Genomic DNA, 14191 nt, shown 5'->3' on the forward strand with positions numbered 1-14191 from the left:
ACTTCATATACTGAGTCCCATCGATTTATTTGGTTATCTTGAGGCCCCAACTATCTGATAGGCTCAAGAAAAATGATTTTCATAGATTACTTTGCAATTTTTTGTTGTTAAGATGGAAGAAACGTTCTCATGGAACTTTTTATATTCTAAGTGAAACCAGAACTCTCATGTTTATTCTTACAAATGAATTTTACTCATTTTCTAAATTATGAATAAAAATTACATTAGAATTTTGACTAGAATTTTACTAAATTTCAGAGGGATGAACATTATAGTATTTGGTCTTTCCATCCAGAAATACTGGTATTGCTACTCATTTATAGAAAAAAGCACATTCCAGGTTCCTTATGATATGGAGTCAATGATTTAATTGATTTTAATGTAAATTCTGTATTATCAAAACACAAATAGAGGTGGCTTTTGGCATTAAAACACAGAAATAATAGCAAAATTCAAAATTATTAGGCTAGAACCTAATAATCATGTAGATATTGAGAACCATAGCAGAAATTAAACATTCTTTTAGTTCTGAGACTCCTAGGAGACAAGACCGAAATGGAAATAGTATATTATATTGTTCTCTTAGTTTAATAGAAAGAATGCAGTTTTATTAGCACAAATTTTTCTGGCGTTGAATCCCAAGTGGACTTTTTAAATGTAGTTACTTTTAGAAATAGGAAGACAGAAGCTGAATTCAAACACTGGTAGAAAATAGTTAATTGTCTTTCAATTGACCATTTCTTCCCCTCACCTTAATAAATTCCAAGAGCACCTTTCCTGTGAATGCATGCACATTTGCTAAGTCATGTCTGCTTCTTTGAGATCCCATGGACTACAGCCCTCCAGGCTCCTCTGTTCATGGGACTTTCCAGGCAAGAAAACTGGAGTGGGTTGCCATTTCCTCCTCCAGGGGATCTTCCTGATCCAGGGATTGAACCTGTGCCTCCTGTGTCTCCTGTATTGCAGGCAAATTCTTTACCACTGCGCTATCTGGGAAGCCTATTTAATAGAAAAATCAATAAATATGAAAAGTTGAAGTAAACCTGACAAGTTTTTCAGAACAATTGTTGAAAATATTTATTTGTAAAACACCTTTTAGTTGGAAAACAGCAGAAACAAAAAAAGAAATATCACATTTCAAACATATATTACCAACAGAATATAATGCTGAGTTTAGTTTCATAATAAAAGCCACACCAATTTGTATGTGTGGCCAAGGATGGAGGTGTGGAAAAAGAAAAGAATTGAAATTAAGGTAGAAAATAACTCTTTGCCTATTTCCTTCAAGTCTTGTTTGGAGAAGAACTTCTGGAAAACCATGAGTTAAGGATAACACTAGTCTACTAGCATGTCAGAGGTAGAAGCAATATAATCTCTTTAAATATAGATATTCATTCCTCCAGGTAACTTAAGGTGGTTTGGTTCCACCAATGAATAAAGTTCCTAATTCTACACTAAGTTCATCCTTTGGGACATCAATATCATCTCCTGCTTCTTCCCCAAGCTTCTTCCACCAGGGTGCTTGTATATGTTTCAGGGTGGTAAGATGGGCCTGCTTGGCTTTGGCTGCCACAGGCCTGGATCTACTTAGGAAGAGCTCAGGATCTTTTCCTTCTGCCTCCTTCAGACTTGGTGCTTCTGTAGTAACAAAAAATAAACAGGTGAGTGGAAGAGTTCCGTACCAAACAAACAAAAACTTAGAAACTGCAGAGCTGGTACTCTGCAATAGCAGCAGAAACTAGATTCTAACTATTATTGCCAGCTGTAGTTGGCATGTGACTATTCACAAGATGTAGCCCATTCTTCTGTGCTTAAAGGGAAAGAACAAAGAGGTAGATTTTTTTTTAGATGGTTTTTTAAAAAGAGTAGGAACTTAAAAAAAAATAGCAGAATTCTTACAGATGAGAGGCTCAGTTCCAGCCACCCATCCATTAAAAAATACAAAATTTACAAGTAAATGGCACTAAACAGAGGACCCTGATGCCTTCTGCTCTGCAAATAATGAAAGTGTTTCAGAACCCGTCTGAAACACTGGCTTAATGGGATAGGATCTCTCATTTAATGTACCAGCAGTTGTGAGAAGCAAGTGAATTAATTTTTGTGAAAACAATCCATTAAAAATATATAATGGCACCATAAAATACTGTCATTATCTACTTTTAAAGTAGGTGTAAGAAGCTTTTCTTACTATATAACAAAGTCTGGCTAGTAGGGCTCAGCATCTTTGAAATTAATAACTTTGTCTGAGTTGGTACATATGAATGATAGAAAGGCTGAGGGAAGCAGTCAGGAAGGTTAAGGGATATGCATCAGTTGAAAACATTGTGTGCTGATATGATCCAGAAGTAGAAATTTCTGAGGATAGGAAATGGGCTAATAGACCACTAAATGCTATTTTCCTTCTGAAGATTATGGCTGTCACCAAAATATTGCATAGGTGTTCCTTTTAGGAAACAGAAATGGAATAAGCACATACTCATCAACTGTTCAATGTTGGTGCTGATCTGAGCCATCAGTGCCTCCCTGTGCTGTTGAGCTCTCTCTTCTAGAGCCCTGCCCATGAAGTAGTGTTGCAGTCGTTCTTGTGCTTGGGAATGGAGCTCCCTGCTGGCCACATCTGATATCTGAGAACCCTGGGAACAAAAGACAAGAAAATTGTCACATGAAGGACACATATATCAAAGTGTGTTTCACTTTCAGTAGTTGCTGCATGTGAGTTCAGTAGTTGTGGCTCCCGGGCTCTAGAGCACAGATTCAGTAGTTGTGGTGGATGGGCTTAGTTGCCCCATAGCATGTGGGATCTTCCTGGACTAGAGACTGAACCCATGTCTCCTGCACTGGCAGGTAGATTCTTTACCACTGAACCATCAGGGAAGCCCGATCTTGTACTCATGAACAAACATTAAATAACTTCTTAAAAGTAGATTTCATTGAAAATGCAGGTGGGCAAGATTCTTTTTGATCTACTCCTATACCTCACTTCCTCACATAGTGTAGTATTCTGGGAGAAGAGGTAAGATTGAGGAATCACAGTGAAAATTACAAATAGTTTGGTAAAGACACTGGCCTGGAGGAGTAATAGGACCAATCCCTTTGTTCTGAACCCCACCTGAGAAACTGCCTTACTTCTTATCCTATTCTTTCTCTCAAACTTATCTAAGCCATAATGTTATACAGCCTCTAATTTCACAGAACATGGGACAGAATCATTCAAAGGATCATATTCTTCTGGCTAGTTAGCTACTTTAAAGAGAACTAACCTAATTATTAATATTTAGAACAAGGATGACATAACTTCAACACTGAAACTGATAAAGTTTCTAACACTACAGTTTTCTCAGGTATTCCAGTTCCTGGATCATGGATGCTGCCTTGTTCTAACTAACATCCCACTTGTCAGCCACAGAGTAACAGCTGTACTAGAGCATGGCTAAAGAGGCACTTCTTTTTTAAATAGGAGAATGCATCAGAATCACGCACAGTGCATTAATAAAAAGTAGAGATCAAAGCCCTAAACCATAAGGGCTAAAATTATAAAACTCTTAGAAGAAAAGATAGAGAAAAAGCTTTATGATATTAGATTTGGCAATGATTTCTTTAATATGACACTGTGAAGGTACAAACAACAAAAAAAAATTAGACAAATTGTACTTCGTCAAAATGAAAAAGTTTTGTGCATCTAAGGACACTAACAACAGAGTTAAAAGGCAGCCCACAGAATGGAAGAAAATATTTACAAATCACACATCTGATAAGGAATTAATATCCAGAATATACAGAGAACTCCTAAAACTCAACACTAAAAAAAAAAAAAAAACTGATTAAAAATGGGTAAAGGACTTCAATTGAAATTTCTCCAAAAAAGGACATAAATAGGCAATAAACACATAAAGAGATATTAAAAATCACTAATTATTAGAGAATATAACCCAAATCACAATACTACTTCATGTTCATTAGGATGTGAAAATAATAAATGTTGATAAGGATGTATCAACAGTCTTGCTGATAAAGTATGGAAAACCACTAAGTTGAAGTGAAATGTCCTTTACTACTGACTTTACCTTTATGGTCCACGAAATTATAAGACTCCAAAGCCATAGAAAAGCCATGGTAATGCTACGATAAAGCCATTGCATTACCTTATGCCAACAATAAATGTACATATACAACTGAGACTTATTTGTTGCTGAGTATCACACACTGCAATAATCAATAATCACACACAAAAGCCTACACACTGGATGTCTTCTGATATAGTCATCCACTTGTTGTTTCAGTTCAATTCTGCGTGCATCAGTGAGTTCTCTGAGTCCAGGCCAAGGCGTAAATAGTTTCTTTTTCTTACGGCATTTTGCTAGGAATTTAAGAGTCTGGGGGGAAAAAAAAAGATTTGTGATTTTTCTTCCCTGATAGAGCTATTTTCTTCCTACAACAATATATAGTAGGAACAACACTGTAATAGTTGTTAACTCATGGGGTATATATAGGGAGAGATGACAGATGGGACAATCTTTATAATCTTTTGTAATGTTTTAATATTTTACAAGGATATATTCATGTATTATTTTTACAGAAGGCAATAAAGAGAAATAAACAGGGAACCAGTTCTAGTCTAAGTTCTAGTCCCTTATAAAACTGTTTGATTTTGGGCAAGTCACTCAATCTCCGTAAGACAGGTTCTACGTCTACAGAAAACAGGGATCCCCTATTCTACTTAGCCAAAAGATAGTAAAGATCAAGGAGACAGTAAATTAGAAAAAGTTTGGTAAACAAATGTGCTTCCTTTTGTTCTTCAGAATGAATTCCTGATAAGAAATCTTGTAACAGGCAAGATTTGGAGACAAGAAATTATTTTGCCCAATCTTTTTCACTCTTCTCCTTTGCTCTATGTTCACTTTATTAAAGGCAAAAGTTGGAAAATTATGGCCCACATAAAATTCAGCTGCTGTTTTTGACTAGCTGGAGAAGAATGAGTGTTTTATATTTTGAAAGTGAAGTGCAAGTGTTAGTTGCTCAGTCGTGTCTGATTCTTTCAGATCCCATAGACTGTAGCCTGCCAGGCTCCTCTGTCCATGGAATTCTCCAGGCAAGAATGCTGGAATGGGTACCTATTACCTTCTCCAGGAGATCTTTCTGACCTAGGGACTGAACCAAGCTCACCTGTACTGCAAGCAGATTCTTTACTGTCTGAGTCACCAGGGAAGCCCTTTTATATTTTATGTGATTATAAAGTTCAAAAGGAAAAGAATTATGACATGTGAAAATTAAGGGAAATTCAAAATTCAGCATCTACAAATGTTTATTGAAACACAATCATGCTCATTTGTTTCCATACTGTCCACAATTTCTTTTGTGCTACAACTATAGAGCTGAAGAGTTACAAGAAAACTGCATGACCTGCAACCTAATATATTTTACAATTTGATGCTTTCCAAAAATTTGTTGATGTAACTCTATCGTTTAAATTATCAGCTTTAGAAGAACTGTTAAAAATTTACAGCTCTCTGCCGAGTTAGCCTGTCCTCTCCTCTCAAAGACATCAACTTTAGTTCTTTCAGGTTTTTCTTCTGATGTTTTATTTCCATCTACATTTTTGTGACTTTTTTCAGTAATAGGTATTATCTATTGACTTTCTTATCTGAAAGGTAAGGACTTAGCTCTCTTTCACACATACTTTCTATTCTCTCTAAATATTCAATATTATTAAATCATAATTTTAGTTATGTTAATGTTCAGTGTTTACATTATGCCTACATAAAGGCTATTCATTTTATGACCATATAGTATGTGATGATTACTTTTTTCTTCCTTGCATATTTTAATACATTAGAAAAATAAGCAAGGAATTAATAATTCCAGTATTTTCCTTGATTATTTTTCTATGTATTTATCACTGATTATACATAACAACTTCTGCCTTAATTGTTCACACAGTAAAACATATCAGGCAATCTACCAAATTAATTTTCTTGGATATATATTCTGGAGCTTTTTGACCTGCTCCAATCTGAATCAACTGTTCTCTATGCTTGGTGCATAGCTGTCATCTGATATCCCCATTCACCATCATCTTGGTGACTCTTCATTTTTCCTTTGTGTTTTCTGGATTCCTTTCTTGAGTTATTCCTTTGTTTCAGAGATTTGTGATGCATAAATATATCTTTATAGTCTATCTTTATTTTTAACTGATGGTTTGGTTGGATGCAGAATTCTAATTGGACGTCATTTTCCCTCAAACATGTGTCAGCCTAACTCCAATACCTTTTAGCTTCCAATTATGTTGTTGAAGAGTACTTTTGTTCCCAGTGTATTTCACCAATGTGAAATAAATGTGAGTATATTTCTGTCTTTGTATTGGACAGTTGTTCAGTCCTTTTGAATTAAACCACATGGCATTTGGTTCTGGGAAATCAAACTATTTTCTCTCCTCCAGCTTTTTTTTTCTTTTCTCTGTTTCACATGTTTGGATATTTGATCTCTTAGACTGGTTCTCTTTTCTTTTTGCCCTGCTTTCTAGATTTCCCAAACCTTTTTTCCTACCCCTTTTATTATATCTTGTATTATTTTTTCTGGCAAATTTTATTGTATTTGTTCCCTGTCATACAGCATCTTGATTTTGCTTCATATATAATTTTCTTTTAGCTCTCTGAGAAAATAATACATTTAAAATGTTTTCTTATCCCTGCAATAGCTGTTTCCATCAAGTAGTTTTATTCTGTTTGTTTGGTGTTAGCTTTCCTCAGATGTCCAGTGATACTTTCGGCTGTTTAGAAATGCTGAGAAGGAGGAAATGAGCAGGAGGGTAGGGTTAATCTACTATGTACTTCTTTTTAGGGCTACTGAACTGGGCTGTTTCATTGGAGCACCTCAATGTGAGTTTAACTATTCTCTTGGACTGTTCAGATTTCCTCAAGAAAATGCTTTCAACAGGGTTTAAGCCTGGGTGACAGCACTGAGAGCTGAGAAGTAAAAAGGGGCTGGAGGTTTTCACATCAATATATAAACTTTCTTTAATATCTGTTTTCACTATAGTACTCAAGCCTGCAACTGTGTTTTCATTCTCCTATTGAGACATTTTTCTCCTTTTCTTCTGTTCTTCCCTTTTCTTGATTTTTCTTCCTTATATTTCCTATCCTTCCTCTGCCTCCTGCTTTTAGTACCAAGTCAGGTTTATGATGCTATGCTGGGAACTCAAAAGTAAAGTTTCCAGAACAGGGGAATTTTTGCCCTTAGATCAGACAAAGTTCACCTTGACATCTCTTTCTCTGTCTCTTCTTCATTCTTTGTTATATTAGGAATCTCTGAGATTATATCTATCTCCAAATGTTTATTTTTTTCAACTGCCAATGGTTTGTTTTCAGTAAGTGCTTTTGCAGTTGGTCTTCAATGGATATGTATACATGGTACTTTTCTTCTATAATCAGGTAGCAAGAATTAGCTATCATTCTGGCTCTAGAGAGGAGATACAAGCAAACATCACCTTTCTGAGCTTCTTCTTTTTCTTTTTTGTAAAAGAACCAATAATTAGGTTTATTTGCTGGTGCCAGGAAATATCTCACATTCATTGCTATAAAAACCATGTTTAACACTTTAGTGTGGAATTCTTTAGAAGCACTGGCAAAGTCAGCTTTAGAAATTGGATGCACTGAATATGAATAGGTGGATTCCACAAATGGAAAATTCTAGAAGGCAGTCAGTCCTGCCCTTGTGCTTGTCACTCGTTTCCAGTATTTGATTTTCAGGTTTTGGCTCTTTCAAAGTCATTTTCCACGTTTCTGAAACCAAGAATGGCCTGAGACATCTCTTCATTTGTGTTCATCAAAAATGAACCTAGAGTAGGAGGAGACATTCAGAAAGTTCTAGGTGATGAGAATATTTTCTTCTATCACTAAAATGGTATGTATTCTGTAGTTCTTAGGCTTCCCTGGTGTCTCAGAGGTTAAAGTGTCTGCCTGCAATGCGGGAGACCTGGGTTCGATCACTGGGTCAGGAAGATCCCCTGGAGAAGGAAATGGCAACCCAATCCAGTATTCTTGCCTGGAGAATCCCATGGACGGAGGAGCCTGTTAGGCTACAGTCCACGGGGTCACAAAGATTCGGACACAACTTCACTTTAACTTTCTGTAGTTCTTAGTTTGAAACAAACTCAGGCATATGTAAACAGCAAACAGTTATTTTCCTAGCATCCGATTCCCAAGGAATATAAAACAAGTTTTTAAACTAGGATTGTAAATGATTTATAAAGACCAGATTTCAGATAAACAAATCCAATTATATCTTCCTCACCCATTGCAAGCTGTCATCAGGAATGACAATCTCTTTTATTTAAAATATTCTTAGGTTTGGCTCTTTTACAACCATTTTTTTAAGTTTTAGTTCTTTTTATTTTCTTTATTTTTTAAAATTGAGGTACAATATTATTGACATACAATATTATATTAATTTCAGGTGTCCAACATAATGTTGATATTTGTATATATTCGGAAATGGCTGTCACAGTAGGTATAGTTAACATCTGTCACCATACACAGTTACAGAATTCTTGTCAAAGAACTTTAAAGATTTACTGTAGTTGTCAGTTAAATAGCATTGGCTAATGTCAAGAACTGAACTGACTTGATAAAAAAAATCTCGTCATAGTTTTGGTATCTCTGCAGTATATGAGGCTGTGTCCTTTCATGAGGGTCTAAGTTATGTTTGAAAATTAGTAGCACCTCACTGACAATAAATAGAAGATTACAAAAATTTCAAGTCAAGAAAGCATCACATTTTGGATTCTCTAAGAGTAAGTACACTCTTCCATGCTGAATAACTAGTTCTCTTAATGGCTCCTCAAGAATTAGGATGGAGTGGTTTCTCTCAGGATCTTTATTCTCCACCTGGACACTGTCACCTTCCCCTAACACAGCTGTGGGATGAGGTTCTGTTTTTTGTTGCATATTATCAGGTACAGTATACACATTTCCAGATATGGTACAAAGGGAGCTTGTCCATCCTTTAGGAATAGGCTGGAAATGCTTTGCTCCTTTGTCCAATTTGAAGTCCAAATGTAAGGTTGGTGTGTAGATGTAAATCTTGGACTTGACTCCCAGGGCTTCTCCAGAAATGACAGCAATGGTCACACTATTCTTACTGGGTTTAGGGATTTCACTGCTTTTCAGTCCCTGGTACCAAGGCTTCACTATCTTCTGTGGGCTCCTCAAATTAACCCACAGTTGAAGGTCATGGACTGGCTCCTCTGAGCAAGGCATCTCCTCATGCACAATGCCCCAGCCTGAGATCATCTAGTACAGGCCTCCTGAGTTCAACTGACCAACATGTCCATGGCAGTCTTCCTGAGCTATGCTACATCCCCCTTCCAGGAGGTAAGATATTGTTTCAAAACCTCAGTGTGCGTGATCAGGAAATCTGCCTGGTCTACTACCTTTAAATTCATCAAACAGTAAAAACGGAGCCAGATTTTAAAACTCAGGTCTGCCAGTGCTTCTGCAGACCCATGCTTCAACCCCTTCTAACTGCTCCTGGCTGAGCACTAACAGGGTAACTTTGGAGGACACCATGTTGAAGGATAAAAAGAGAGAGTTTGGAGGCTTAGCAGATCGCAGTACTCTGCAAAAGAAAAGCTGTCTGCCATCTGCACCAAATTGCAGAGGACCAGTTAAGCGTCTCTGGCCATCTCTCTCAGAGACTTCCCTGGGAGTCTAAAGCCGGCCAAGGAGGGCAGGGTTCTGCTAACATATCACTAGCACTGACCTTGCTTGGCCCTATTAATGCCCGGTACTCCCATGCTCTTGGGGGGCCCCTTTGAACTTCTTAAGAGATGTGGAAGCAAGAAAAGAAAATCCTGGAGCATTAAAAGGGTAAAGGCAGCTAATTCTTCAAATTTAATTCCAATACTATACTACTACAGAAAACCCTAAGTTGTCTACATGAATAAGGATGTGTAATTTGAAATTAGCCGGTTTACACAGAGTAAAAGGTAAAAAGAGGTGAAATTAGTATTTTACATGTATTGAGTTACATAAGCATAACTCAATATATGTAAAATATGAGCATTTCAACATGTAATCAAAATAAAAAATTTGGGACTTCCCTGGTAGTCCAGTGGTTAAGACTCTGCACTTCTACTGCACCACTGCAGTGGGCATGGGTTTGATCCCTGGTCAGGGAACTAAGATCCCATATGACAAGCAGCACAGGAAAAAAAAAAAAGGAGGTAGTCATGAGGTGAAGGTATTAGAAAGAACCCACAGGTTCCTCCTTTCACCATCAGTCTCTAACACTAGTGCTGTGCTATGCTTAGTCGCTCAGTCATTTCCAGCTCTTTGTGACCCCATGGACTGTAGCCTGCCAGGTTCCTCTGTCCATGGTGATTCTCCAAGCAAGAATACTGGAATGGGTTGCCAGGCCCTCCTCCAGGGCTAACACTGGTATCTATGGGTTAATCCTTAGATGGCCTTGCTTAGCAGAAGGTAAACAACATGCATGGATGTGATTCAGTAACAGAACAGGACTGTCTATTGCAGACTTGGCCTGAATGAGAAAGATGTAGGCAGCAGACTATCCCTCCCAGAGTAGAGTACTCTATGTTTTTTGAATGGTTTGAAAAAAACTTTGTAAAAGCTTAATCAGGGAAATCAACAGATAGACTGTTCAAAATCTATGACTGTGAAAAACTGAAACTGACCTAAAATTTTACAATAAGGATTATAAATCTAAATGCTATAAGACTGAAATCCTAATATGAATGTTAACCATATGTAAGTAAACAACTATATATTAGGAAAACTAGATATTAAGTGAAATAGACAGTCTTGTGCTATAAAATATTACTATGCTCCAGATAAACCCCAGGAAAATCACTGAAGAACACCATTCTATAATTCAAGAATTATAATGATCTAATTATACCTAATATATTATCTATGCATTTAAAACATCCAGTATGATATGCTGCACTTAAACAGGACTTTACAATTGAAAAAATACTTTCCCAAAAATTAGGTCATCTGATCCACATAACAACTGAGTGAAAAAGACAGGGTAGATATTCATTCATGTATCAAGCACATGTGAGAAGTTGACAATAAATAAGACTTAGTGACTTTTCCTTGAGATGCTCATAGTTCAAGTAAAAACAAAAAAAATTAACATAACAACACTGCATTTTGGTAAATGACGCACAAGGTTCTATCAAAGTAATAAAGACTGAATATCTAAATCATTTTGGCCCTAAGGAGGTTCTGACAGAGGAAGAAACTAAGGCTTAGAAAAAGCTAAGTGACTAAACCAAGGCTTTACAGCAGGTAAATAGCAAAAGTCAAGTTTGAACCCATGTCTCTGCCTACTAATCCAGTATTCTTTTTACTACATCAGACTTACTGCTCTCTGAAGTATGACAGCCGCTTTATATTCCGTAAGAGATGGCCTCTGTTGACGAAAATTTTTCCTTTCCCTGTACCCTTTCCAATGTTTCTGGATAATCAGTGCTGATTTCTCTTCTATTTCCCGGTTATGTTTTTCCACCTGACCTAAAAAGATGACAGACACTGTTACAACATACTCACTTCTATGCTTTCTCAAATTCTAGAATCAGGACAATCAAAGTAACAATCTTGTAGTCCTTTAATTATTTTCAATATGATTTTCCCAATTCTACTATTTTACAATGGTTATAAGATTTTAGAAACAAAGAGCTTCAAGTCTTCTCAGTTTATGCATCTTCTTTAGGAAAAAGACTCACATAATTATTTTGAGTCCTATAAATGAGAAAGGACTAAAAATCCAATAGCAAGAATATTTAGAAAAAAAGAATCATAAGTAAATAGTTAGAAAGTCATTCCATACCACCAAAAGGAAAGGGCACATTGTGTATATACATTACCTACTCTGTATGGTTCTAAATTTCTCTTGAGTCACTCATTTGGTTCTACAGATAATTTTCTTTTTAAATTTAGAAATTTAAAATATAAAAAATTTTTAATTTTAAAAATTAAAAGGGGATATATTTGAGAGACAGTGCCAAAATTCATAGGATTTAGTGGTGAACTACATGTGGAGGGAGGGGAAAAAATTCCAGGATGTCTCATAGATGGGACGTTGAGTAGACTGCTGGTGCAGTTACCTGAGAGATTAGGAATACAAGAAGTAGAAATCTGTGGGGACAGATAATGACTAGCTTTGGGGATGCTTGTGGCTATCTAAGTAAAGCTAATCAATAACCACCTGGCTACAGAGCTGTGTTGTCCAATGTAGTAAGCACTAGTCACAAATGGCTACTTAAAGACAATAAAATTTAAGGCCCTCAAGTGCACTAGCCACATTTCAAGTCAACAGCTATCTCTAACCATTGGCACTGTACTGAACAGTGCAGACAAAGAACATTTTATTTTGCAGAAAGTTCTGTTGGGTAGGGCTGGTCTAGATCTTAGGGAAAAGGGTGAGGATGCAGACAAGACTTAAGAGTGCTAAGCACTCATTTGGTAATTGAAGCTACAGTTATGGATGGGATACCCCAGGAAGAGCAATATGAGAAAAATTGGGTAAGGAAGGAACCCTGGGATGGATCTATATTTAAGGGAAAGGAAGAAAAGTAAGAGGCTATTGAGGGATACTGGAAATAAGTAGTAGGAAGGTGGAGAAGAATAAAAAAGGAATGTTGAAAAGACTCTGATTTCCCAGGCTACACTTTAACATTAATTTCAGTTTTGTGTGTCAAAGATGGCAAGAAGGTGTCACCAGGTTTGTACTGAGGCATGAGTTAAGTTCTGAGGGCACAATGTAGCAACGTAGCAATATTCTAACATCTTACTAAGTTCAAGGGGTTCTTTCTTTATGTCAAAGACATCTATCTTTAAGCATAAAATTTTATGTTTCACTGATTTATCTGAAAATTAAGAAAAATTAATAGAGAGATTGCTCATCATCAACTAGTAAGTCTAATCAGAAAAAAATAAGAATTTTTTTTTTTTGACTGAAGAGATTTAGTAAGATTTACCTGAAAAAGTTGAAACAGGGCTAAAGGTCCACATTTTAAAATTAACTCATCAGGTACCTAGGAAATTTGGTTTATCAAAAGCTACCCTATCAGTCTTATGCTTAGAAACTGATAATGCCACACACCTGGATGAACTATTTCAAGCATACTTAGCCGTATTTCTCGGGAAAGTCTCATGGCTCTCTGCCTTTGAATTTGCAGCTGTAATCTGTGGTCCTCTTCTTCCTTCTGTCTACTTAGCTTCATTAACATCTTTGTTCGTTTAGATCTATGATGGAAACATTAAGTACACATAATTTTCATAATCATATATCTACTCAAGAAGTATATGAAAAAAGGCTTAACCTTGCTGGTAATCATATAAGTACAGAGAGCAAAAAAGATTTTAAAGATAATCCCTAGTATAGTTAGAATATGATGAAATAAGTTTTCATGTGCTGCGTATACAACATTTCTGAAGAAATATTTAGATATATGCATCAAATTTTTTTCTGGAGAAATATTTAAAATATGTATCAAACACCTTAAAAATCATAACCAATTAATTCCATTTCTAATACTCCTTAAGGAAAAATCTGATACATATGTCAACATTTATGTTCAAGGATTTTCTCCACATCATTACAATAGTAACAAGTTGAAAACAAACCATATGTCTTGCAATGTTGTTGCTGTTTAGTTGATAAGTCATAGCCCACCAGGCTCCTTTGTCCATGGGATTTCCCAAACAAGAACACTGGGGTGGGTTGCCATTTCCTACTCCAGGGGATCTTCCTGACCCAGGGATTGAACCCTGCATCTCCTGCACTGGCAGGTGGATTCTTTACCATTGAGCCATGAGGGAAGCCCATATCCTACAACAGTGAGTTATATAAATAAATTCTGGTTCATTAACTGGATGGAACTCCATAAACTATGAAAAAATAAAAATTTCAAAGAAGAACTTAATGGGTTTTGTTCATTTAACTCAACCAACATTTATCTGAGTGATTGCTGCCTACAATCACTGTCCCTAAGGCAAACAAAGAAGAGATATAGTTATGCCTTTGAGATCAGTTTCAAGGGGAAGTTGAAAGTGGAATATGCCACTTTGGCATAAAGACTGTTTTGAGCTGGAGGCAAAAGAGAACGATGAAGCATAAAAAGAAGTCTTCCCAGAGTGTTTCACACATGTCAAACAAATAAGATAAC

At 36.3% G+C, this 14191-nt stretch overlaps 1 protein-coding gene and 1 pseudogene across 6 annotated transcripts in view; both read right to left on the bottom strand.

The window, feature by feature from the left end:
• Positions 1 to 1051: 1051 nt before the first annotated feature.
• Positions 1052 to 14191, bottom strand: part of IQCB1 (IQ motif containing B1) — a 41581-nt gene continuing 28441 nt past the window's right edge. For 5 of the 6 annotated variants that reach the window (XM_020916367.2, XM_020916368.2, XM_070466049.1 and 2 more), the window contains 5 exons: positions 13126 to 13268; positions 11386 to 11534; positions 4242 to 4373; positions 2477 to 2633; positions 1052 to 1638 (listed from right to left, as the gene is read on the bottom strand). In XM_020916367.2, coding sequence (XP_020772026.2) covers positions 1409 to 1638; positions 2477 to 2633; positions 4242 to 4373; positions 11386 to 11534; positions 13126 to 13268 — 811 coding nt within the window. In that variant the 3' untranslated portion in view covers positions 1052 to 1408. Of the gene's footprint in view, positions 1639 to 2476; positions 2634 to 4237; positions 4374 to 11385; positions 11535 to 13125; positions 13269 to 14191 lie in introns of all 6 variants that reach the window. The other variant, XM_020916373.2, reaches the window with a different exon arrangement.
• On the bottom strand, positions 5285 to 11373 carry LOC110152581 (pirin-like; annotated as a pseudogene).

This window comes from Odocoileus virginianus, chromosome 4 (assembly GCF_023699985.2).
Source record: "Odocoileus virginianus isolate 20LAN1187 ecotype Illinois chromosome 4, Ovbor_1.2, whole genome shotgun sequence".
NCBI lineage: Eukaryota > Metazoa > Chordata > Mammalia > Artiodactyla > Cervidae > Odocoileus > Odocoileus virginianus.